Source organism: Salminus brasiliensis, chromosome 6 (genome assembly GCF_030463535.1).
Source record: "Salminus brasiliensis chromosome 6, fSalBra1.hap2, whole genome shotgun sequence".
NCBI lineage: Eukaryota > Metazoa > Chordata > Actinopteri > Characiformes > Bryconidae > Salminus > Salminus brasiliensis.
The window spans coordinates 39,110,719-39,133,520 of NC_132883.1; the positions used below are offsets into that span (position 1 = coordinate 39,110,719).

The window sequence follows — 22,802 nt, forward strand, 5'->3', positions numbered from 1 at the left end:
TCAGTGCGATCAGTACAGCAAGTAAGGTTCCCTGTAGACGCCCTTCACTAAGAAAACGACCAGAAATAACTTAGGAAATCAACACAAACTCGAGGGGTTAACTTTCTCACTTAGAAAAACAAATAAAAGCGTGTTTCTGACCAAAAATACCACGTTAATCCTTTTTTAAATGAGAAAAATGACAAAAACCTGCATTTATATTTAGACAATAACGTTTATTTGACCGGAAATGCCCAACGTGCTAACCCTTATATTGCTTAGAAAGAGAAACACCGAATTTGGTAATTATTGTTCAGCTAGAAAATGTATCTGACCAGAAATATCCAATGCATTAACCTCAATCAGAAATCCCCAACGTGTTACCGCGTTTTATTAGTAAAATCAACAAGATACGTGTATTTATCCAGAAATATTCAATATATTGACCTGTTTTCTCTTATAACAAACAAAAAAATAACAAAAACGTGTTTTGCTGAATGTGCTAATATCTTTATTGATTAGAAAATTCACATAATAATGTTTTTGTCCAGAAATATTCAATGTTTTAACTAAAATTAGTTAAAAAAAAAAAAGCTTTTAATTTGTAAAAGCAACAGAAGCGGGTGTTTGATCTGAGCTCAGAGCCAACGCCCCATTAGTTCATCCACTACTTACTTACTTACACTCTCTCTCTCTCTCTCTCTCTCTCTCTCTTACTCACTCTCTCTCTCTCTCTCTCCCTCTCTCTCTCTCTTACTCACTCTCTCTCTCTCTCTCTCTCTTACACACTCTCTCTCTCTCTCTCTCTCCCTCTCTTACTCACTCTCTCTCTCTCTCTCTCTCTCTCTCTCTCTCTTACTCTCTCTCTCTCTCTCTCTCTCTCTCTTACACACTCTCTCTCTCTCTCTCTCTCTCTCTCTCTCTTACACACTCTCTCTCTCTCTCTCTCTCTCTCTCTCTCTCTCTCTCTCTCTCTCTCTCTCTCTCTCTCTCTCTCTTACACACACTCTCTCTCTCACACTCAGTTACAGTCAGTCGGTTACAGTCAGACCGACTCTTAACCTAAGGGCGCTTCTCTCAGCTTGTCGTCACTTCAGAGAAAAACCCCGCTCTGCTCTCCGGCTTTCATTTTCTGCTCAGGACTACTGCAAGAAGACGAGACGAGCCATTTTAAGGTCTTAAGGTCTAACTAGTCTTCGAGCAGTTCGGCGAAGTCTCATTACTGACAGTTTAGGCTGCAGACATGGCAGACACGGACCCTAGCCCTGCGGCCAGCTTTGTGGAGAAGCTGAAGACTTATGTGCGGACTCGGAAAGGAACTATTTTGGCTGCAGAAATAGTAAGTTCACTGGGTTTGTACTTGAGCTGAGAGTCTTGAAGAGGTCGGGTTGAAGTAAAAGGGCAGATAAAGTAGGCTGCTTCAGCCTTTAGCCTGTATACCAGGGCAAACTACCAGTCAGAAACGCCCATAAACACAGTTCACCTTCTTCTGAGGGGGAAAGAGACAAGAGGTGTGTGTGTGTGTGTGTGTGTGTGTGTGTGTGTGTGTGTGTGTGTGAGAGATACTTTAAAACTAGCTAAGTTTAAGAAAAAAGTAAAAAAAAAAAAAAACCCTGAAAAAACGGTTGTAGCTGTGGGGCTGGGCGATGTATCGTCCACATTGGTATATTGCGATAATGTTTTTCTGTTTTATCCACGTGTAGCTACATTTAAGCCACATAATTGACAGATAATCAGCATTACATACTTCTATTATACTGTAAACGTCTTCTGCACACTGTATGTTAACCATAAAGTCATATACTCGAGAAAAGCCCACACACATATTTCTATACAGTACAGTAATCCCAGCCAGTCAGCTTGAGCTGTATTGACTAGAAGCGTTGTGCCCACGATGTGACACTCATAACATAACCAGGTCCCTGTTGCCAAGCAGTCTGTTTTCTATTTTGGTATCCAGGATGTGATAGTTCACTGCTTATCTGGGGTGTATTATTTGCTGGATGCGTCGGATCGTCTGATTGTCTGATTAGCATTTACAGTAAGCTATGGTATTTACTGTAAATGGGCATGTGGCAACATTGGAAAAGTGCATAAAACAGTCATAGGTGAGGTGGGTATGTGCATAATAACACCATTCATTCAATCCTATCATATATGTATGTATATATATATATATATATATATATATATATATATATATATATATATATGAATGTTACTCCATGCTGTGGAGTGAGGGGGTTGGGGTGGTGAGGAATTTTGGCTGTGTGTGGCCTGGTGTGAAAAGGGCACGAAGTTTCACCTGTCTGATTTAGTCAGTAGGCCACTGGCCTCCTTTTGCTTTAACAGTAAACCCCCCTTAAAAGTGGTGGTGGTGGGGGTGGTGGGGGTGGTGGCTGGCACCGATGCTAAAGTTAACCTGTATATGGGTTAAACCTCATGCTAAGCTCTTCCACCAATTTAAAAAGAAAGCAGAAAGCAGGTTTTCAGGGCGTTAAACAAGTGTTTGTTGTTTTTTTTTATGGAGTGGGCGGTATGGCAAAAATATAGAATATGACACTCAAAGACATTGAAGTCACATGTGTGATTTAATACGTTGAGGCAGACAAATAAAGCAGTGGTGGCACATGTTAAAAAAAAAAAAAGTATTCTAAAAAAATCATTAGAAATAGGGGGTCTATATTTCGTCTTTATATATTTAATATGGAAGCCCAAAAAATATCATAAATTAAATTTTTTTTTTTTTGTGATGTCAAGATAACAAAACACCTCGTTATCTTGAGAACATGTGACATCAATGGACTTCAATCATTTTAAAGTTGATCTCTGTCCATTCCTTTGTTTTTACTGCTGTGCCACTGAGTTACAGGCACCACAGACGGACATTATTCACAACCTGAAATCAAATCATGAGAAACAATACAAAACTATTTTACAGGGGAAAATGAAACCTTGCAGCATCTGCAGTTGGAGTCTAGTGGAAGCTGCACACCCTCCAGACATGGACTAGTTTTGTCGTCATGAGTGAAATTCACTACAGCCATGACTTCCACCCTCCAATCACACCTGGTTAAAAAAACAGAACTTTTTAAAAATAGCTCTTCTTTACCAGAAGCAGCAGCAGTAGCAGCAGTGCCACATGCCTTTTTTTTTACCACAAGCAGCATGTTCAAAACCTTGAGAGAGAGAGCAGCTGGCTAATGCACACACAGTAGAAATAAAGAAATATTAAACCATAGAGCATTTGCATAAGCGCATAAGTAGTAATAAGTAAACTTAATACCAAGTAGATCAGATCAGAACAGGATTAGGACATATCAGCAGAAAATACTGGATTGGACATTGGATAACGAATCCAATCTGATTCTAAAACTGGCACTGTGTGATGTGATGTTGTTGTCTACACTATATGGACAGAAGTACACAGGTGGGACACCTGCTCATTTAGCCTTTCTTCCAAAATCAAGGCTGTTAAAATGCTTTACCTGCTTTTATTGGAGCAACTGTCACTACTGTCCAGGGATGGCTTTCTGCTAGATTTTGGAGCATTGCTGTAAGGATTTGATTGCATTCAGCGACAAGAGCATTAGTAAGGTCACCACCTCGCCTTATCTGCAACTCCAGAATTTATCCCAAAGGTACTGGATAGGGCACCAACATTACAGAGAACACAGCTCCACAGCTCCACATCTTTTAATGCAGAGGAGCTTTACTGGCTCACTGCTGGCATTAGGCATGGTGCCAATAGGTTGATGTTTATCTGCTCCAGAGAGTCCTATTCTATTGGCAGACTAGACATTGCAGGGACTAGACAAACTGTGTGTGTGTCTGGATTTGCACATCTGTGTCCGCAGTTTGAGTAGTTTTTAAAGATAATGCTTGTGCATGCAATTTGTATGTGTAATAACAAATTTATCACTTATCATAAAAAATTTTGGGATTTATGGATCAGTGGTTAATTTAGCATGTATTTTCAAAGGAAAGTTAGAGTAGTTTTTTTCACAAATAAAACAAAGAAACAAATATATAAAATAATGTTAAAGACTGGGCTGGGCAGTATGTCCAAAAATGTGTATTACAGTATTTCTTTAGGATTTTGGCAGTTTAACTGTATATTTATGTATTTTAATAATATATTTTAAATTCTTATAATTTTTATTTAATTATTATAATTTAATGTTATTTTTGCCAATAAAATTGACGTCGTGTATTACGGTATGTAAGAAACACGAACGGTAGGATAAATTTTAAATGGTAGTATAAGAACAGTTAGTATGCTTAAGAGTCCCAGGAGCCTGTACTTAAAGTGCCCCTATTATGTATAATTAAATTCCCCTTGCTTTTTTGAGTCTGTTTAAAATTCACTATTTATCTGATTTTACCGCATAAATAAGAAGCAACTAATTTACATATCTCAGACCACAGTTTAGACCTGCCCAATCGAGTGCTTTTGGAACACGACACAATGAAGGACAGCCAATCAGAACAGATCTCCGTCTTAATACAAAAAGCTCACAGTCCACATTCCTTTGTTCATTTTGTGAACTATTACTATTGTAAACTCTGGCTTGTGTGCGCCCCCTAGAGGTAGAACATTTAATTCTGCTGACTCCGTAACTCCGCCTCAATTATGAATAAATAATGAGGATTTTCCCCTTTATTATGTGCGACCTTCTTAATGTTGAAGCTCTCACTGGTGTGCGGCAACATATAAAGCCGGAAAATCTTTGGCGTAGTTCTACCCTTCCTGCTCGCCAGTAAGCCCTGCCTCTGCACGCTTGTTTTTAGACCGGTCATGTGGAATTCTCAATTCTGCTGAGAGGGCGGGTGACCAGCAGATATTGAGGGTGGATACTCTTTAAGGCTTTCCCAAAAACAGCCCAAATCTAAGGATACATCGAGGTTGGAAAATGGTTCTGACTATTTCTGGAACATAAAGCATAAATGTAGAATATGGGCCCTTTACGACCAGTCTTACTCATTTTTAGTCCAGTGTACATCCGCCCTGTGTGGAGGAACAGTCTACACTCACACTAATGTGTGCTACTACTGTGTACAAAAAAGGCCTTAGAGTTTCAGCAGGGAAGGAAGTGCCTTAAATAGGAGCTGGTGCAGGGAAACGGCCCCATCTGCAAAAAGTCTACTTTCCATTTTCCGAAGAATGCAAGAGCCCGTAAACCGACTGCTTCTTTGCATGTGCCATACAACATCTGCTTAGATTCAGCTGGATCGACTGTGCGCCTGCTGCATGTGTATTTACTGATGTGAACAATGTTTAGTAAGAGCTAGCAGGTTCCATCTGTGAGCTGTTCTTCGGCTTTGACCGTTTTTTGTTTACGCCAACTTTGAGTAATCTGTGTGCAGTGATATCACCTTCGATGAGGGTGGTTTCTTTTCACAGCTATCTTAAAGGAAGGATACATGAAGGAAAACCGGTTTGCTTTACTTTCATACTTTACTTTCACTTCTTTAAAGCATAGTTGATAGACAAAACATGTTTACATGTCGGACGTTTACTTCTGATTGATCTAAGGCAGCTAATAAGTCAGGAAGTCCACATCGAGGTCTGAACTGACATCAGGTAGAGGGGTTTGTGGTTTCTGGCACTTTATGACAAACGCAGGCAAATCAGTAGCAGCATTTGGGGGATTTTTTTTTCTACTGATTTTTTATAAATCTACAGATAGTAGTGTGTTATACAGTGTCAGAAACTGAGTAAGCAAGTCTGCTCATTTTTATCCATATACTACACACACATCTAGAGCCTATCTATTGGAAATTTCTTCATGGAGGTACTTTCATGAAGGTTGCCAAAAAAATTTGACTTTTTTGCCTGATCTTGCCATTTTAAATATCTCAAATGGTTTGGTGGGATTTGCTGCTGTTGCAAGTTTGTTATGCTTTGAGAGTGCAGCCATCCACCTATCCATCCAACCTATCCACCTACCATCCAACATTATGTAGCATTTGTAAAATAGCAGCTTCAAAATCCGGTTGATGCTCCACTGAGTGAGTAAGTCTCTTTCGTTGGTTGGGCACAGCTTTTTAAGTAGCGGGGGTGTTCTGAGCCCCTTAAAGTTCTTCTGGATTCCCTCAATGTAAATGTACTTGTCTTATGAATGTCTTCTCAAAGTCATAAAAGCTGTATTTCACCAGTATTGCTCTCCTCTCGATGTGGAATGAGCGATATTAAAAGTAGGTCAGATTTATGTCAGCACACCCCGGACCAATCACAAAGCTAACATGACCCTTTCTTTGAGTCTGAGCAACCTAGAGAGCTAAAGCTAAATCTGGGGAGCTAAAGCTCGAGCCACGACTGGGTGAGTGGCTGCCCCACGTGCCCTGTCATCCCTCACATCGGGCGCCTGTCATCTCTTTTCTTCACTGTGGAATTTAGCGCCTGGGTGCTGGGGCGGAGAGGCAACGGACACTGGAAGGGAGGGACAAATGAGCATGCAGGGCAGCCGCTTACCCAGTCACAGCTCTAACTTATGTCTGTACATGGGCTGGTAACTCGCTTTCAGATATCAGAACCTTAGTAAAAGATCTCTGAATCGCAACCGCAGGTTAAGTAATAACGCAACTTCTCTGTCTCAAGGCTGTGTTGCCATGGTAATGTAAATAAATTTTGTTTAACCAGTAATAGAGGACTGTCAGTCACACGCGTCTATTCGGATATTCAGACCACGCCCAGACTGTTCCCTTCACTTAACACTCATGTTAAGTTTTGTAAAAAAAAAAAAAAAAAAAAAAAAAAAAAAAAAACTATATATCAACCTGTGTTCACAGGGGCTTTAATAGGTGGTTCTGTATCTCTCAGCTTGTCATCAAAAGCATGTGTGCAGTGTGTCGTTCTTTAAGGGGGTGACTTAAAGTGTGAATTCCACTTCTTGACTGTAGAGGGAGCCCAGGAGCAAGAAATACCAGTTCTCGCATAATGCTGCTGTAAAGAAAACCTGTTGACTTAAAAATGTATACTAGAAGACAATGTGCAAATGCTGAAGCCCCTCCCCACTTTGCTTTAGGTCAAAAAGTTTCCATTCTCTCAGCACAAGGATGTTATTAGTAATGGTAATCAATCGAATGCTAAGGATGCAGCTGATCGAGACTAGATTGAAATATGCGGAAGTATTCTTTTAATAACTTCCCAGTATAACATTTTATAGCAGGGCTTCAGGGTTGCAGTTCCCTTATGATACAATATTTCACCAGTTAGTGTATAGCATAGTGTGCAATACAGTTTGAAAGCTTCTCTTTACACATAGTTTGCATATCTGGAAGAGGAGTGAATGTAGAGGACCGTGTTGGAAGCTATTGATTAACAGCTTGGACTGCTTTCAGAATGATGAAGCCAGGGTGTAGCAGAAGAGCAATAATAACATTCTGAGACAAGGCCTAGTGAATTCTGTGATAGCTGCTCATTCATTTCACCAGGACATGTAATTTCTTGTAAGCTCCATAGATCATCTGTCACTGGTGTGAGTAATGACTTTCATGCCTATACAGTATGGACACACCTGTCAGGATGAAAGTCAAACACAGGCCGATTAAAAAAAAGCTTTTGCATATTGAGACTATTTGTAGCACAATACTGCTCAAAGGTATGTAAAACTCCCAAGTCTCACTACTTTATTTGTACTATTTTCCACATTTTGAAATGATGCATCAGAGCTATCAAAAAACACATATAGGAGTATACAGCATCCAAAAACCTTTAAAAAAACACCCCTTTTTACTTGGCTGCAGCTTTATGGTTCCTTCAAGGACACTCATGAGGAGCAACTTCATGGTTTTCCAAAAGGGCTTAAAGAAGCTTTATATAGTGATGAGCACTTGGTGGCTGCTTGGTTCCACTTGGCCTCTCACCCCTGTGAGAGAAAGGCCAACTGTGCTCTTTTGGCCTCTGGCTGCTGGTGGCAAGCAGACCTAAGCATGACCCAGGATTACAACCAGCGATCCTCTGACCATAGTGGCAGCGCCTTAAACTAATGTTTGTGACGCCTTTTGTCATTTTTTGAGAAGAAGTAAATGCAGCCTCTTTAGATAATCAGCCGTAAACCACAATATTAGCAAAAATCTGTAATATCTGCAACGCCTAATGCCCAGTTAATCTGTCTTTCATAACAGAAAAATCGTAATCATCAGTACGACCTGTGCACAAGTTTGGGCAGCTTACAAAGTCAGGACTTAGTGACATATCCTTTGGCAGAAATTACTGTTTACAAAAGATTTTTGTAGGAGCTAAAAGTCCATTTATGTGGTTGGATTTTGTCCTGTTCTTCTTTGTAGAATGCCTCTAGTTCTGAGACAATCTTGAGTCATCTTGCTGCACAGATTGTTTAAGGTCTGTGCACAAATTTTCTATTATGTTTGGAACAGGGAGCTGTGAGAATGACTCCAAAAGCTTTTTCCTCCACCCGTACAATATTGCCAATGCCACTGGCAGCAACACAACTCCAAAGCATGACAATGCTTCACAGTTGGCAATGCTTTCTTTTCATGAAATCCAGTTCTATTTTTTCTCCAAATCACTAGTTTTATTTTAATTTCTAAAAATCTTCAGGCTTGTCTATATGCGCTGCAGCATACTTCAAACGTTACGTTTTGTGACGAGGTTACAGTTAAATTTCTTATTTTTGACTCTTCCACAAATTTTATGTTTGTGTGAGTAACGCTGCACAGAAGGACAGTGCACCACCCTCTTGGTTCTTGGCAGTCATGTCTTACCAACATGCAGTTTTTTTGGTCACAGTTCCCATGAACTGCCATTTCTTAATACCACTCCACACTGCCGAAACCACAAGCTGAAAACGCTTGGCTGTCTTCTTGAGGAGCACATGTTTAATGTACAGTATTATTACAGTTAATAATAATAATAATACGTATTTCATGTGATCTGTAATAGAGTACTGTGTAGAAGTGAGAAACTTACATGTAAAGCTATTTAGCTGGACAGCAAACATTAATTTCCAGTTATTTACAGTTTTTATTTTCCAGTGTAGAGTTACAACATTACCACAGTACTGCTGGTGAACTTGAGCAACTACAGTATTCTTTCTAACTTCATATCAGTACCTTTACAGAAGGCAACACTGTATTTGTGTATATTTGCATTAATAATAATTTTACATAACATTTTACTGGCAAATACGTAATTTTAGTTTGGTAAATATATAGTTATAGTTCCAGTGACTGCTTCCAGTACCCAGTACAAAAACAAGGAACAGCTTTAGGGACATGGTAGAAGTCTCTTTAAACATATGCAGAAATATGCTGACCTGATATGCTGGCTTTTAGCTGTTTAAGCCAGTGGGTATGGCATTAGGATTAGTCACTATGTCAGCTCTTTTGTTTTTGTCAGTGTTGAGGTGTAAAGTTCATAGAGCTGTGCACTGTGTTCTCTGTACACTCATTGTGTGTTTGTGTACAAATGAGATTCATGAGCTTGAGCGTATATATATGTGTACATGTGACTTTCAGGGCTCTGCGTGTCAGTGTGGGTTGATGTTTGTAGTATGTATATATGTACTGTTCTTGTTAATCGTGCTAAATTTAGTGTCATGTTAAATTTAGTATCTTATTTCACTGCTTCCTGTTTCAAGAATTAGTTTCTTCCGCCTTTGTGTGTAATTTTCGGTGATTTTGTAGTAAATGGTTTGTGGTTGTAACATATTCAAAGTGAATAACGTCTAATGTAGGCTTCTTCTGTGGACGCTGATCATAAAGTAGCTAGTTATACTAACATAACATTCCAACAGCCTGTATATTGTTATTTAGAGCTATTGAGAGCATAGTTAACTAGCTGATGAACACATCACAAAAACATTGGAGTGTTGTGGGGCATGTCTGTAGTAAGGTGGTACTGAGAAACTGGGGTGGAGTAATGGGTTGTTAAACAGTTGTGGGTGGAGTAATGAGTCATTGAGGAGCTGGGTTCCAGTAATAGGGTGTTGAGATGGGGTGGTGTAATGGGTCGTTGAGGAGCTGGGTGTTTAGTAATGAGGTGTTGAGATGGGGTGGTGTAATGGGTCGTTAAGGAGCTGGGTGTTTAGTAATGAGGTGTTGAGATGGGGTGGTGTAATGGGGTGTTGAGCTGGGGTGGAGGAATGGGTCGTTGAGGAGCTGGGGTGGAGTAATTGGTTGTTCAGGAGCGGGGGTGGAGTAATGAGGTGTTGAAATAGGGTGGTGTAATTGGTTGTTGAAGAGCTGGGTGTTTAGTAATGGGGTGTTGAGCTGGGGTGGAGGAATGGGTCGTTGAGGAGCTGGGGTGGAGTAATTGGTTGTTCAGGAGCGGGGGTGGAGTAATGAGGTGTTGAAATAGGGTGGTGTAATTTGTTGTTGAAGAGCTGGGTGTTTAGTAATGGGGTGTTGAGCTGGGGTGGAGGAATGGGTCTTTGAGGAGCAGGGGTGGAGTAATTGGTCGTTGAGAAGCTGCGGTGGAGTAATAAGTCATTAAGAAGCTGGGTTGCAGTAATAGGGTGATGAGACGGGGTGGTGTAATGGGTCGTTGAGGAGCTTGGTGTTTAGTAATGGGGTGTTGAGCTGGGGGTGGAGTAATGGGTCGTTGAGGAGCTGGGGGTGGAGTAAAGAGTCGTTGAGGAGCTGGGTGTTTAGTAATGGGGTGTTGAGGAGATGGGGTGGAGTAATTGGTTGTTGAGGAGCAGGGTGTTTAGTAATGGGGTGTTGAGATGGGGTGGAGTAATGGGTCGTTGAGAAGCTGGGTGTTTAGTAATGGGGTGTTGAGATGGGGTGGAGTAATGGGTCGTTGAGAAGCAGGGTGTTTAGTAATGGGGTGTTGAAATGGGGTGGAGTAATGGGTCGTTGAGAAGCTGGGTGTTTAGTAATGGGGTGTTGAGATGGGGTGGAGTAATGGGTCGTTGAGAAGCTGGGTGTTTAGTAATGGGGTGTTGAGATGGGGTGGTGTAATGGGTTGTTGAGGAGCAGGGTGTTTAGTAATGGGATGTTGAGATGGGGTGGAGTAATGGGTCGTTGAGAGGCTGGGGGTGGAGTAATGGGATGTTGAGGAGATGGGGGGAGTAATTAGTCGTTGAGGAGCAGGGTGTTTAGTAATGGGGTGTTGAGATGAGGGTGGATAATGGGGCTTTGAGGAGATGAGGGTGGAGTAATGGGGCTTTGAGGAGATGAGGGTGGAGTAATGGGGTGATGAAGAGTGCCTTAAACCGACATGGTTAGGGTGTTGTTGACAGGCTTTTTCAGGCATCTTATACACATGTGCTGATGTCATTGCTGAAATAATTATTTCTGAAATATGTTCTAAATATTTTACAGTTCTGAGTTAAAAGGGTGGAGATTTATCAGGAGGAAGAAACTTTAACTTTGAGACCTGTTCATGAAGCAAGATTTCCGTCCATTTAATTCTGGACCGTTTCTAGTGTTCCTTTGGTCACATTGTGTGCACACAGTATAAAGGGCAGCTGGTGTTTACACATGGTGTTAAAAATAAATGAGGTTTTGATATGGCAGCCATGATATGTGTGTTCTTTTATTTGTGCATGTTAAGCTTGCTGTGTTCCTCTGTGTGTTTCTGCTCAGTGTGTGTGTGGCGCAGGCAGGCGGGTGCTGATCCTTCAGTAGTGGGCGTCCTTAAAGGGGCCGAAACTGCAGTCCTGAACTGCCGGCCTGAATAGAGGCTCATTGTGCGCTAGCTGGAGTTCAGTCAGCCACTGGGCTTCACAGAGGCAGCTTGTGCCAGTCTCCACATCTCATAAAGCGGCGATACATATGAGCTGAAGGGAAGACTGACTGCTTACATCACCTCACCCCTCCTTTAGAGCCCCTCCAGCTTTTACTGGCTTTCTGACTGGGCAGCTGGATCCCTTTGAGCTGGGGGGTAAATCATTGTGAAAAGAGCTAGTGTGAGAAGTTGTTTGATGGGAGTAGAAGGTACATTTGAATCGGTGGGGGTGTCGTCTCTGGTTTAATTATGGTTAAAGACACCCATATTTACCATTTGTGTTGGACACAGATGAAATTTGGCCTCTGCCTTTAACCCATTCATGCAGTAAACACACACACACATACAGTGAGCAAACACACACACACAGTGAACAGTGAGCACACATGCCCTGAGTGATAGACAGCAAGGCCAAGAGTGCAGAACACAACCAGGCAGACAAAACCAAAGGGACAATCCAAAAGACACAATAGTAAAAACAGTAAAAAAGGGTCATACACGACATAACCAGACAGAAAGGAACGCTCCGTACGCAAAACGAATAGTTTTTAATAGTTCACAATGTGACTAGAAAACAGACAGGCTTCAATACACAGGCGGTAATGAGACTCAAAGCGATAGAGCAGAATGTGATGGTGATGTCGAATACTGTAGGACTCTGGGAATCGCAGTCCAAAGAGTCTTTGGAGACAGCGGGAGACACTAAAGGCCTGACACAAATGAATGCAAACCATCTTGAGAATAGATTTGGACCAGGATTTGGACTAGACATACCTGAATTTGCATTACAGAGTAATAAAATATTCAGTGTTCTACAGATTATACTGTAAAATGAATAGAATAGCCCAACATCACCTAAACCTTCTGATCTGGAGCACAATAAGCACGTCAGCTAATACTGGTTTGTACATTTAGCAGGTGCTCTTCTCCAGAGCACCTTACAAAAAAGCTTCACTGTTTTTTCAGACAGTACATGGAGACCACAATACTCAACACTTCACCTAACCCAAGTACTCCTAGAAGAGATGGGTCTTCAGTCTGCGTTTGAAGACATTCTTTCAGTAGCTTAGCCTTTGCTAATCTTTGGCATGCTACAGTAGTTGTGTTTCATTAAGTTAGTTGAAGGAGTGTGAACATTTGTCAGACTAAGCGGATTGTGACTGGATGGGTGGGGTGGGGGTTTGGGTTGTTGAGGGGGGAGGGGGGCTCTGGCCGTGATTTATGATTGTACCACATGCTGGCATCAGTTCAAAACAGTGGGTTGATAAGAATGCCTGCCTTCTCTTTTTTTGTTGGCCTCCATGGTGGAAAAATTCCTTGCTTTAGCCTGCATAGAAAGCTCGACTAGAAAGCTGAAAGCAGCGTGTTCTTCGTGCCAGTGGTTCCTGAAGCCACTCCTGGAGAGCTTAGTTCAAGTTCTGTTCTAACATGCCTGGTCAAATGAATCAAACTGCGTTTGATTATTAGAGACCGGTGTTTCAGATTAGGGCTGCTGGACTTCTTAAAAAGTGCCAAGTGACGTTACCCCTCTGGTTGTGGTGTATGCTGTGTGATTAGTATGTCTGAAGACGTGTTTGGAGACCAGATTATGGAGCTGGAGCATAATCTCAAATAACGTTCTTCCTCCGAAATTGGACATCTTTGCAGAAAGCAAAAATGAAGCTGAGATAAAGCAGAGTTTCCGGTGAACTGCAGGGGTTGTGGACAGCTTTGCCTAGGCAACCCTCATGTTGTGCCACTGGAGTTCCCCTGATCTCCACTTATAGACCTTCATATCAGTTAACATCTGCTGAGTCTCTGTAGATTAGATTAGGAATAGAGTAATCATCAGAGTTATTTAAAAAAAACAAATATTAAAAATAGACTTAACTAAATAATAGAAATAATAATGGCCTTCATATTGTGATGTATATTGTCTAACTCTGTACATAACCAACAATGCACAATCAACAATAAACAAAAGAACCCACAATACACACACACACAGTTCTACAGCAGGCAGGGGGAAAACCTCCCAGAGCAGGGCACAGAGTCTCTTAGCTGGCCCTGATAGAGTCTTTAGACCGGGGGGAAGGAATACCCTTGGATGAGCATTATAAACTCTTACAATAGAGCTTGCATTTTGATTGATGGTATTACTGTATTATTCCCAAATGAGTACCATATTCCCATATATTTTTGATCATTTCATATATAAACAGTTTAAATGAAGCAGATTTTATTATATCAGTTAGATAAAGCTCTGTTAATTCGAACAAAAACATTTTATTTGTTTATTTATACAGCTTTATACTATTATTTGTAATTATATAAACTTGTGTTTCTATACAATATTAGCATATTAAAATAGTTTGATATTTGGTAAATAATTTAGGCAAATTAAATCACACAGGGACAATTGTATTGCAATGTCCATTTTTACTAGTGAATAACCAGTGTATAAAAATATTATGTGGCAAAAAATTGCTTATGAATAGTGTGTCCATTAAGTTTTATTTCCTACTGTAATAGAGCCCAGGGATGTCTCCATATGTTCCAATGGTTTGGGGCTGATTGGGTATTGACAATTTTGAGCCTCATCCAGTTCCGATCCTTTGTTTTTACCACAGTGCTTTAGCAGAGCGCCCTCTGGCATCCTAGCAGCAGTGAAGAGGTAACCAGGAGGAGAATAGAGACCAGGAGGAGATTAGTAAATCTGCTATATCATTGTGTAAACCGCTGCAGAACCGAGTTACACCACTGTGGCAGATTTCATAACTCCATAACCATATCTCTACTGACGACTTTTTTTCTATTCAAAGCAAGTACTGACTACACTGGATTCTGTCAGCAAGAAGTTTCAAAATTTCCGGCATGACAAATATGCCCTCTCAGCTATGTTCTCCTAACCGAGCAGCTGCTGCTGGCAGAGGGTGGGCACCTGCTGCTTCTGCTAGAACAGCTTTGTGGCACATTTACAAGCTCAAGTGTTAGCTCCCACATGTGTGCAAATGTGTGGGCCTGCTAGGCTGACTTGCGTTGAACACATGCGTTAAACAACTGACAGCATCGAGTGTTGTTCAGGAGCCCGAGGCCACTTGAGAACATGATGTGGAAAGCTAAACCTGGTCCAGCTACTTATTGAAACACACCCTAGATGCTTTATGATTGGATTTTGATCCGGATCTCTTAATTATTTCAAAGGTGGTTGGAGAAGCATCTCACCCACATACGTACGTCTGCTGGATAACTTAACAATGAATTATTACTGCTGTGGATACTGGTTTCTCTTATTTATGGGTGTAGATGACCAACCACAGCTTGCCGTATTAAAGAGTGTGCTCAAAAAAGTATACAACCTCCAGGACCCACTGCCCTTTTGACAGTTTCATGTATTTGCGAAAAAGTGCCAGCAAGGCAGTCCGTGCTCAGTCCTCCCAGCTACACTTGGAAAGAGCTGCTTTGCTAATACCAAAAACCTGGAACCAGCTGTGGTATCCTGGAGCCTTTGTCCTTCATTCAGTTTAGTGAGGTGTGACAATCACAAGCAAAAACAGGCCTACTGTCCGGATAAAGGGTACAACTTTACAACGTACAAGGACGGACCTAAGACATTTAGGTCACGGTTCTGGACATTACTTTGAGTAAAATCTTTGTACACTGACCTTTATTGAAAGTTAAGTTTCTTTCCTTCTGTAAAGACGATCTTAGTGTTAATATGTGTGTGTCGTGCAGTAGTGGCACTATTCTTTGCCGTTAGGTTGCTGTTTTATCAACTTTACTGTTGCAACGGACACTGAGTCATAGATGATGATTTGCACTTTGAGTTCTTGGAAGCTGACCAAAGAGACTGCCCATTTAGCATTACCAGGCAGTGAGTTTGTTTAGTTATGAGGAGTGGCAAATATAAATAGAGGTCAAACATGGTAGTTTTGTCTGAAGATGGACAGTGCTTTGGAATTAGAAACATTACACAGACATCATTTGTGTTCTTGGAGTGGCTTGGCCAACACTTAGACCGTTACATGTGAGTCACTGGTAAAGTAAAGCTTGGGATCACAGAATGCTTTGTCCAAGTTTCATCAGTATTAGTACTCTTGCAACACCGAACATCTGCATGCATCATAAAAAAGATGCATTCAGACCAATTACACTGAGCCTGCAAACAACAGCCAGTGTATCTTAACCACATGGTCACAATTAACCGATTAATTAGCTATTTTTTATAAATGTTGTTTGGAGTGATGACTCGCAGAAGAATCACCAGTGATGTAATGATTAAACATGAACAAAAATGTTTTGTAGTGATTTGTAAGCATCTAATAAACGTTAATATTTTATTGAAGGCTGTAAGTCTTTTCAAACCTCTTTATATTTCAAATTGTTGTAAATGAATAAACAGCATTTTGGAATGAAACCAGTGTTAACAATGTTAACTATATGTTAACCAATGTTAACAGTATGCGTAAAAATAGGCCTAAAAATATTGTCTTTATACGTTAATCCAACCTGAACATCAGTCTGACACAAATACTTTTATCAAGCAATTATTTGCTGATTCCAATATAATTCTGAAATCATCATGCATTATTTGGTGGAATAATGAAATGTTTAATAATAATAATAATAATAGTAATAATAATAATCACTGCAGCTTGGCAGGGTACAGTACTGAAATAACACCTATAGAAGTAGGGAATGATGTAACCTGAGATGCAGAGGCGAGTCTATTTAGCACACCTAGGCATTTCCCAGTGCCATTTGTAGTATTATGGGTCCTTGGTGTGAAACCTTGTAAGGGTCTTGCGTAGCCAGCCTCCATTTAGCATAGGGTGTGGAATGCAGTGGACTTAGCTGCTCTGTTCCTTCTCACAATGCCCTGGCAATTACAAAATTAACTAGAAGAAAGACAACAAACAGCTTAAATGGCCTCACAAACTTCCTGGGAGACGAGGAATTTCAAGCATAGTTGTTAAAAGACACCTAGGAACAGCACATTGTTGGCTTTGTTAGTTTGTGAGTAATGCAGTAGGCCTCTTTTTTATGCTGCTTTCTGCTACTAGTCGTAAAATGGGATTAGACAGCAGATTTATTATGCAGAACTGATGTTGCTATTGAAATAAATTACGTCATGATAAGCTTTTCTATGTGTATCATCAGTATGGTTATTAAACTGCATAGAAAACCATAGATTTAGACCAGTTATAACAATGACATCATTGTAGCTGCATAGTAGAAAGAAGCTGATTAGATGTCAGCGTGTTATGGTTTATTTTATAAATGTATTTTTTGCTAAGCCTGCTTTCACTAATTGATTCTCCTTTCTTGTTTCTCTCTCTCTCTCTGCTGTAGCTCCTGAGCTTCATCATCATCATCTGCTTTGCAGCGTCCTTGTATGGGGGTTATTCAGCACTGGCCGTCTGCGAGATGATCTTTGCCATCATCTTCTTTGTGATCTTCATGATGGACATGGACAAACAGATCCAGTTCATCAACTGGACCTGGACTGTACGTAACATATGAACAATTGCAGTGTTTACACGCCATGTGTCTCTATGCACGTCACAAGCACATCAGATATGCTTGTCTTCATCATTTTCACTCTCATAACAAATACAACTGTTGTTGTACCTTTTGTTATAAAAGTGATCACATCACATTCTGCTGTAGTAATGGAAGCTCAGTGCTGAATATGTACTCTACTGTTGAACAGTTTGCATGTTAATAATTCTTGTTTTTTTTATATATGAAGTAAAATCTTAAAAAGTATAAAATAAGTATAAAATAATACTATAGTGTAAAACTACTGTACACTACAGTAACATTTAGAAATATTTAGAAAATACTTATGTAATACTTGTTATTCAGATTAAATCCTTGTACTGAGTTACATTTACAAGATAAATAAATCATTAAAAAATTTGAATCCATTAGCTTTGTCTCAAATTCATGTCTGTATAAAATGATATTGCCCACAATGTGATCTAACATCAGTTAAGGTATTGTTCTTACATTGTATCACATACAATGTGATACTGATAAAGTTGTGAGGACAGCATGTAAACTGCAAAAGGAATATTACACAGGTGTAAATGAAGGCACTCTGTTGTCATCATGTGTGTTGCAGGACCTGTTCCGTGCCGGGATTGGTGCAGTGCTGTACATCGCCACCTCTCTGTTCTGTGTGATTGGTGGGTCGGGTGATGGAGCGCGCATTGCAGGCGGGGTCAGAAAACTTTGTTTTGACTTGTAAAATAACATGAAATGTTATGAGCCCTTTCACTTCTTCGAACTTCAAAACTTGATGTGATGATATAATATTTTTATTATATTTGTATTATTTATTTATTTTTAGTCTAAACAGTGTAAACATCTGAATAAAGTCAATTCTGTGCATTGTCTTTTCCACAGCACTATTTAACTGTAATGATGAATTAATCTGTGCTCCTCTTTATTCCAGGTGTTTGGCCTAATCGCTGGCATTTTGTTTGGTTACGATGCCTACACAATTTTTCTAGACATTAAGAGCACTGGAGGGCGTTCAGCTGCTTCTACAGGTACAGAACACACCCTCACACACAATGCTTGATCTAGCCTTCAATTAGATATTGCTGGCCATAGATAGGCATTTTCATTTCTAGTACGGTTACCAATATTAAAACTTTGAGCATAAGTCGGCCTTCTGCTGATTCAATATTTCTTCTTTATAAACTACTATACTTTATTAAGAGCAATGTTTTATTCAAGCCATTCACTTAAGATGGGCATCAGAAATACACTATTGTTCTCAAATATCTCAAACACTCTACTAAACCACAGGAAGAAACACACAGTGACCATCACCTCATACAGTGTGAGAGGATCCGTTCCGATTCTTTCTTTTTTTACATTTGTGGGTGGAGCATGAAAAGGTCTTTATTACACTTTTAGAATGGATTGTCAAAAAAGCTCCTGTAGGTCTAATAAATAGATGTCCCAATACTTTTGTCCATTTGGTGCACCATACATATTGCTTTTTGCATATTGCTTTGCAGTTTTAATGTTAGTTTTAGTGATATGTTTGATATATTTAAAAATGTTTATATATTTATATCCATGATAGAAATTAGAAATTCTAAATCATTTTCTCATGTTTGTGTTTTCATTGTTTTTCCCCCACAGATGACAGAGTTTGAACACTATTATTTGTATGAGAACAGCAACAGCACTCGCATGGAAACTCACATGGAAAAAGAAAGATTAAAAACGGCAAGCGAAGAATTTCAGAGGTCTCTTATGGTATGATAAGATGAATGTTGTGGAGTTGTGGACACGGCACAATGATAATGTTACACCTAAAGACTGAAGAATCTGTCTGGGTGCCCACTAATAAGACTGAATTTTGGGCCAATTACTGCATAGTGAAAAAATGGAGAAGCTGTTGTCTGTTATCTAAAAAAAAGACATCTCCCTGCATAAATTTCAGTTGATGAAGCACTATTATTTTGGTGGTGGTACAGTATAAAGGCGGCTGTTGATGCCAGGTGGAGTTCACTAAAAATTAAGGAAGGAATGAGGAGATTGGCTAGAGGGACTTTACCAGTGGACCTGAGCTGAGCCCATTTTACCATCACATGGACATGTGTCTGTTGAGTCATTGAGGGCCTATTACAGAAGAAAGGCAGCTGCCTTGGTTCTGTTGGAAGTTGGTGCTATTTTTGAGTCTAACTACAAGGCAAACCAGTAGTTTCGCATTTTGCAAACAACTTAGATTGGAAGCCTTCAGCTGCAGTAGATAACAGTAACTAATATCTGTTAACTGTGTTCATTGTTGAAATGAACCAATATTAGACTATAATAGTAGGAGTTTTTTTTAGAATAACTTGATTATTTAAATAATATCTTGATTATATGTTGCCATAGTAACCTCTTACCTCAGTGGCTATTCCGCTATGTGTAAATTGTGGCGTTTTGGTCAAATCTGAGTGCCAGGGAATTAGAAATAGAGGGGTCAAAACATCAAATTAATGTCAGTCTGTCACATACATAGCCAAACACAGTACAGCTAGCAGAAAAATGCTTTATTAAATGCGACCATCATTGTATTTTTATCTTGGAAATACATAAAAAAATGGATAAAATAAAGATGAAAAATAAATACATAAACGAATGTAAAAGTTAAATTTGGGATGGGAATGAACAGTTTTCTTCAAATGTATCCAATTAATTAATGATTTTCTTTCTTAAAACTCCGCAATAGTGCAATGCGCCCAAGTTCAAGTCTTTCTATTTACCAGCTCAAACTGGCCACCCCAGGTAAATAACTGACCCAGGTCATCAGGATTGGACTAAACTGATCATACAGGAAATATTAAATACATAAAAAAGCTAATATTGGTACTTAGAAACTATGATTTAATCAGTTACACATTACTGTATTCGCAGAAGGATGCTCATTAATTTTTTATTTTTTATACATTGTGCTGTAACACTTCTCCTGTGATGTGCTATTGTTTGTGCACTGTTTGCATTGATTTTTGGTTTTGGAACTCGACTCCATCGTTTTTTATGTGTAATATCCTTCAACTATGATTGGTTGTACCTGAATTAAGGACCTGACATGTGCCATGCTTGTTTTTCTACGGTGTTTTCTTTTCGAGAGTGCAGTAATATATATCCCCTAGCTTTCTGCACAGCCTACTGGAGTTTTAGAGCACTCATAGACTACTTTTGAAGAATTTTACTAATAGTTTAGTAAGTACTTGCTGTACAACGTTGCCTTAAGCTAAGCCGTATCGAGTTATTTTACGTCAACAATTACAATCTCAGGATATTTCATTTTTGAAATATTATAGACCAAGCCAAAATGTTCCATGCATTTTTATGTTCATCCTTGGAAAAAAAGAATAGTAGTGCTGCAGTATTTTATTTGTTTAATATGTTCTCTAATATGTTACTGTTGTTTTGGCTGTATTTTTTCATGACGCATTGAGCAATAAAAATCTGTTGTAACCAGGTGAAAGTGTGTGGTTGCAAGCAATAAATCGAGAGATATTTGATGAGATGATCATGGGATACAGGTTTGGCATTTCATCACCGGAAAGGCTTGTGTGAAATGCATGTAGCACCACCTTCTGGTTTAATATTCTATGACTTAACGGTACATATTTACAACATGTTGGCATTTACACTGTCAGTCAAGAAGAATGGCTCATTTTTGTCTAATGAGCATTGATAAAAAAACACCTACAGTATTTAACAGTATCCGTGTGACACTTGTGAGAAAGACAATAGTAATACTAGGCATAGAGCCTCCCTTTGCTTTTTTTGGATTCCGAAAACTGGCCTTTTTATACTGTGAACAGCAGCAGACAGCAGCAATATAGACTTAAGTAAGTTTAGGTAGTGTACAGTGTAAATAACTGCCTGTGTACATAAAGCTCTCCATATCTATCTAGCACACAGCTCAGGCTTAAGACAGTACTACACATAATGACTGGTAAAGTCACTTCTTAACTTAACATTTGTACATTACACTTTAAAACATTCATTTCTCATTACTGGTTGGCATTGTACAGTAGCTGGGCAGTCACATTTCCTTTATTTCGTGGACACAGTGCGTATATAAAAGCTTCAGGGCCTTGGTTTTGATGAAAGGTAAATGCCCACTAAGGCACACATGAATGCTTTCCATTCTTATGCGTCTGAAACACTATATTTCATGGTGAAGGTTACACTGATTACTCACTGTGAGAAGCAACATGCTGAAAGGGAGTTTCCTTAGAGAATAAAAGAGGTTGGTAATAAGAGTCATACATTAGCAATAAATAATATAGTGGCAATAAAAACCGGGCTTACTGGGCACTTACTGCCTGAAGAAAACACAAGCATCAGGTGCACCATGTACGTAGCCTAAGAAAGCCTCAATTCCCATTCCCCGTACATAACTGATAGATTGGTTGATACTGAAGGCCTTATTTGAACAAAGTGAATAAAGCTATTATATCTCACTTAGAGCCAAAACAGCTCATGTAGAGCTCCATCTAACTGAGCAGCATGTCTCACTCTTTCCCTCAGAGTGTTTATTACAACCACTGGAGTGACTATGACTTGTGAAAGCACTCAGTGTTACTCAGATTTCTCTAAAGGACTGGGAGTAACTGAAGCCATTCATTTCTCCTGGTTGCGTTTTACATTTCTAGCCACAAGGTGGCAGCATCTACCGCTTCACTAACAGCACTTTAGGGTTGCCAGATTTTTCCACCACGTTTGGGGATGTTTATGAATACAGATGCGGGAGAAATGTGGTAAAAACGTGGTGAAATGCTTGCTGAGCAACTTTCTATGTACTACGGTCTTATGATTATAGCCTTTACTGTTTTTTGCTGGTGATTAGACTCAACCTTAAGAGACGGGCAGGCTGCCGAAGTAAGTAGCTAATTGAAAACATCTTGATTAAAAGGCCTGTTTACACAAGCACAATACGAGTAATCGGGAGTGGTGCAAATGATTAAATATGGACTATCGTTTATAGGAATTTCTTTTAAAACGCTTAGTTTTCAATGTTTTTCCAGCTACGTTTTTTTATGCTGCACCTGGCAACCCTGTGTTCAACAATCTCAGCTCTGGAGTCATTGTAAGCATGTAAAAACATTGTCTAAGCACTAAAAACAGCAATGCATGACATTAGCCGAGAACTACAACCACTAATAATAACATTAAATACTTTAGTTTGTAAAAAGTATTGTAAAAGTATTTACAGCTTTTTAATCCGCTTTCGATTATTACCAAGTTGAGCGTTGGTTTTTCTAGCTAGCTAAATAACACAAAAAAGGAGATCACACAAACCCCCCTTACACGTTGGTTAAGTTTATAGATGGGTATAAGCCACAGGTTGACACACGGTAATGGTGCATCTTAGCATCCAGCAATAATAAGCGCCATCAGCCGGAGTTTAGCTGGTCTTTCGGTGTAGCTACAGCCACGAGCTCTGCTCCCTCCGGCACGCACGCACGCACGCACGCACGCACGAGCTCGTACCCCGCCTGTTTGAGCACCAGCCGGCTGTTTTCTGTCAGAAACGTTTGGTAACTCAATCTCTGAAGTGCATTATGCTGACGAACCGAGGGGGGCTGGCCGTGCTGAGCTCGGCTCCAGCTAGGCTCCA

General features: G+C 39.8%; 1 protein-coding gene across 1 annotated transcript; it reads left to right on the forward strand.

The window, feature by feature from the left end:
* The first annotated feature begins 982 nt into the window (after window positions 1-982).
* On the forward strand, window positions 983-20,657 carry plp2b (proteolipid protein 2b). Its single transcript, XM_072681068.1, has 5 exons — window positions 983-1,318; window positions 17,009-17,164; window positions 17,784-17,882; window positions 18,117-18,213; window positions 18,818-20,657. The coding sequence occupies exons 1-5, from the start codon at window positions 1,223-1,225 to the stop codon at window positions 18,829-18,831; spliced, it is 462 nt and encodes a 153-aa protein (XP_072537169.1). The 5' UTR covers window positions 983-1,222; the 3' UTR covers window positions 18,832-20,657.
* The last annotated feature ends 2,145 nt before the right edge of the window (window positions 20,658-22,802 follow it).

What these genes read in the sequence shown, in the direction of transcription:
- plp2b (XM_072681068.1), top strand. Translation starts at nt 1,223, where the DNA reads ATGGCAGACACGGACCCTAGCCCTGCGGCCAGCTTTGTGGAGAAGCTG. An exon ending in CTATTTTGGCTGCAGAAATA is followed by an intron (nt 1,319 to 17,008) that starts GTAAGTTCACTG and finishes TCTCTGCTGTAG; the next exon opens with CTCCTGAGCTTCATCATCAT. An exon ending in GAGCGCGCATTGCAGGCGGG is followed by an intron (nt 17,883 to 18,116) that starts GTCAGAAAACTT and finishes TCTTTATTCCAG; the next exon opens with GTGTTTGGCCTAATCGCTGG.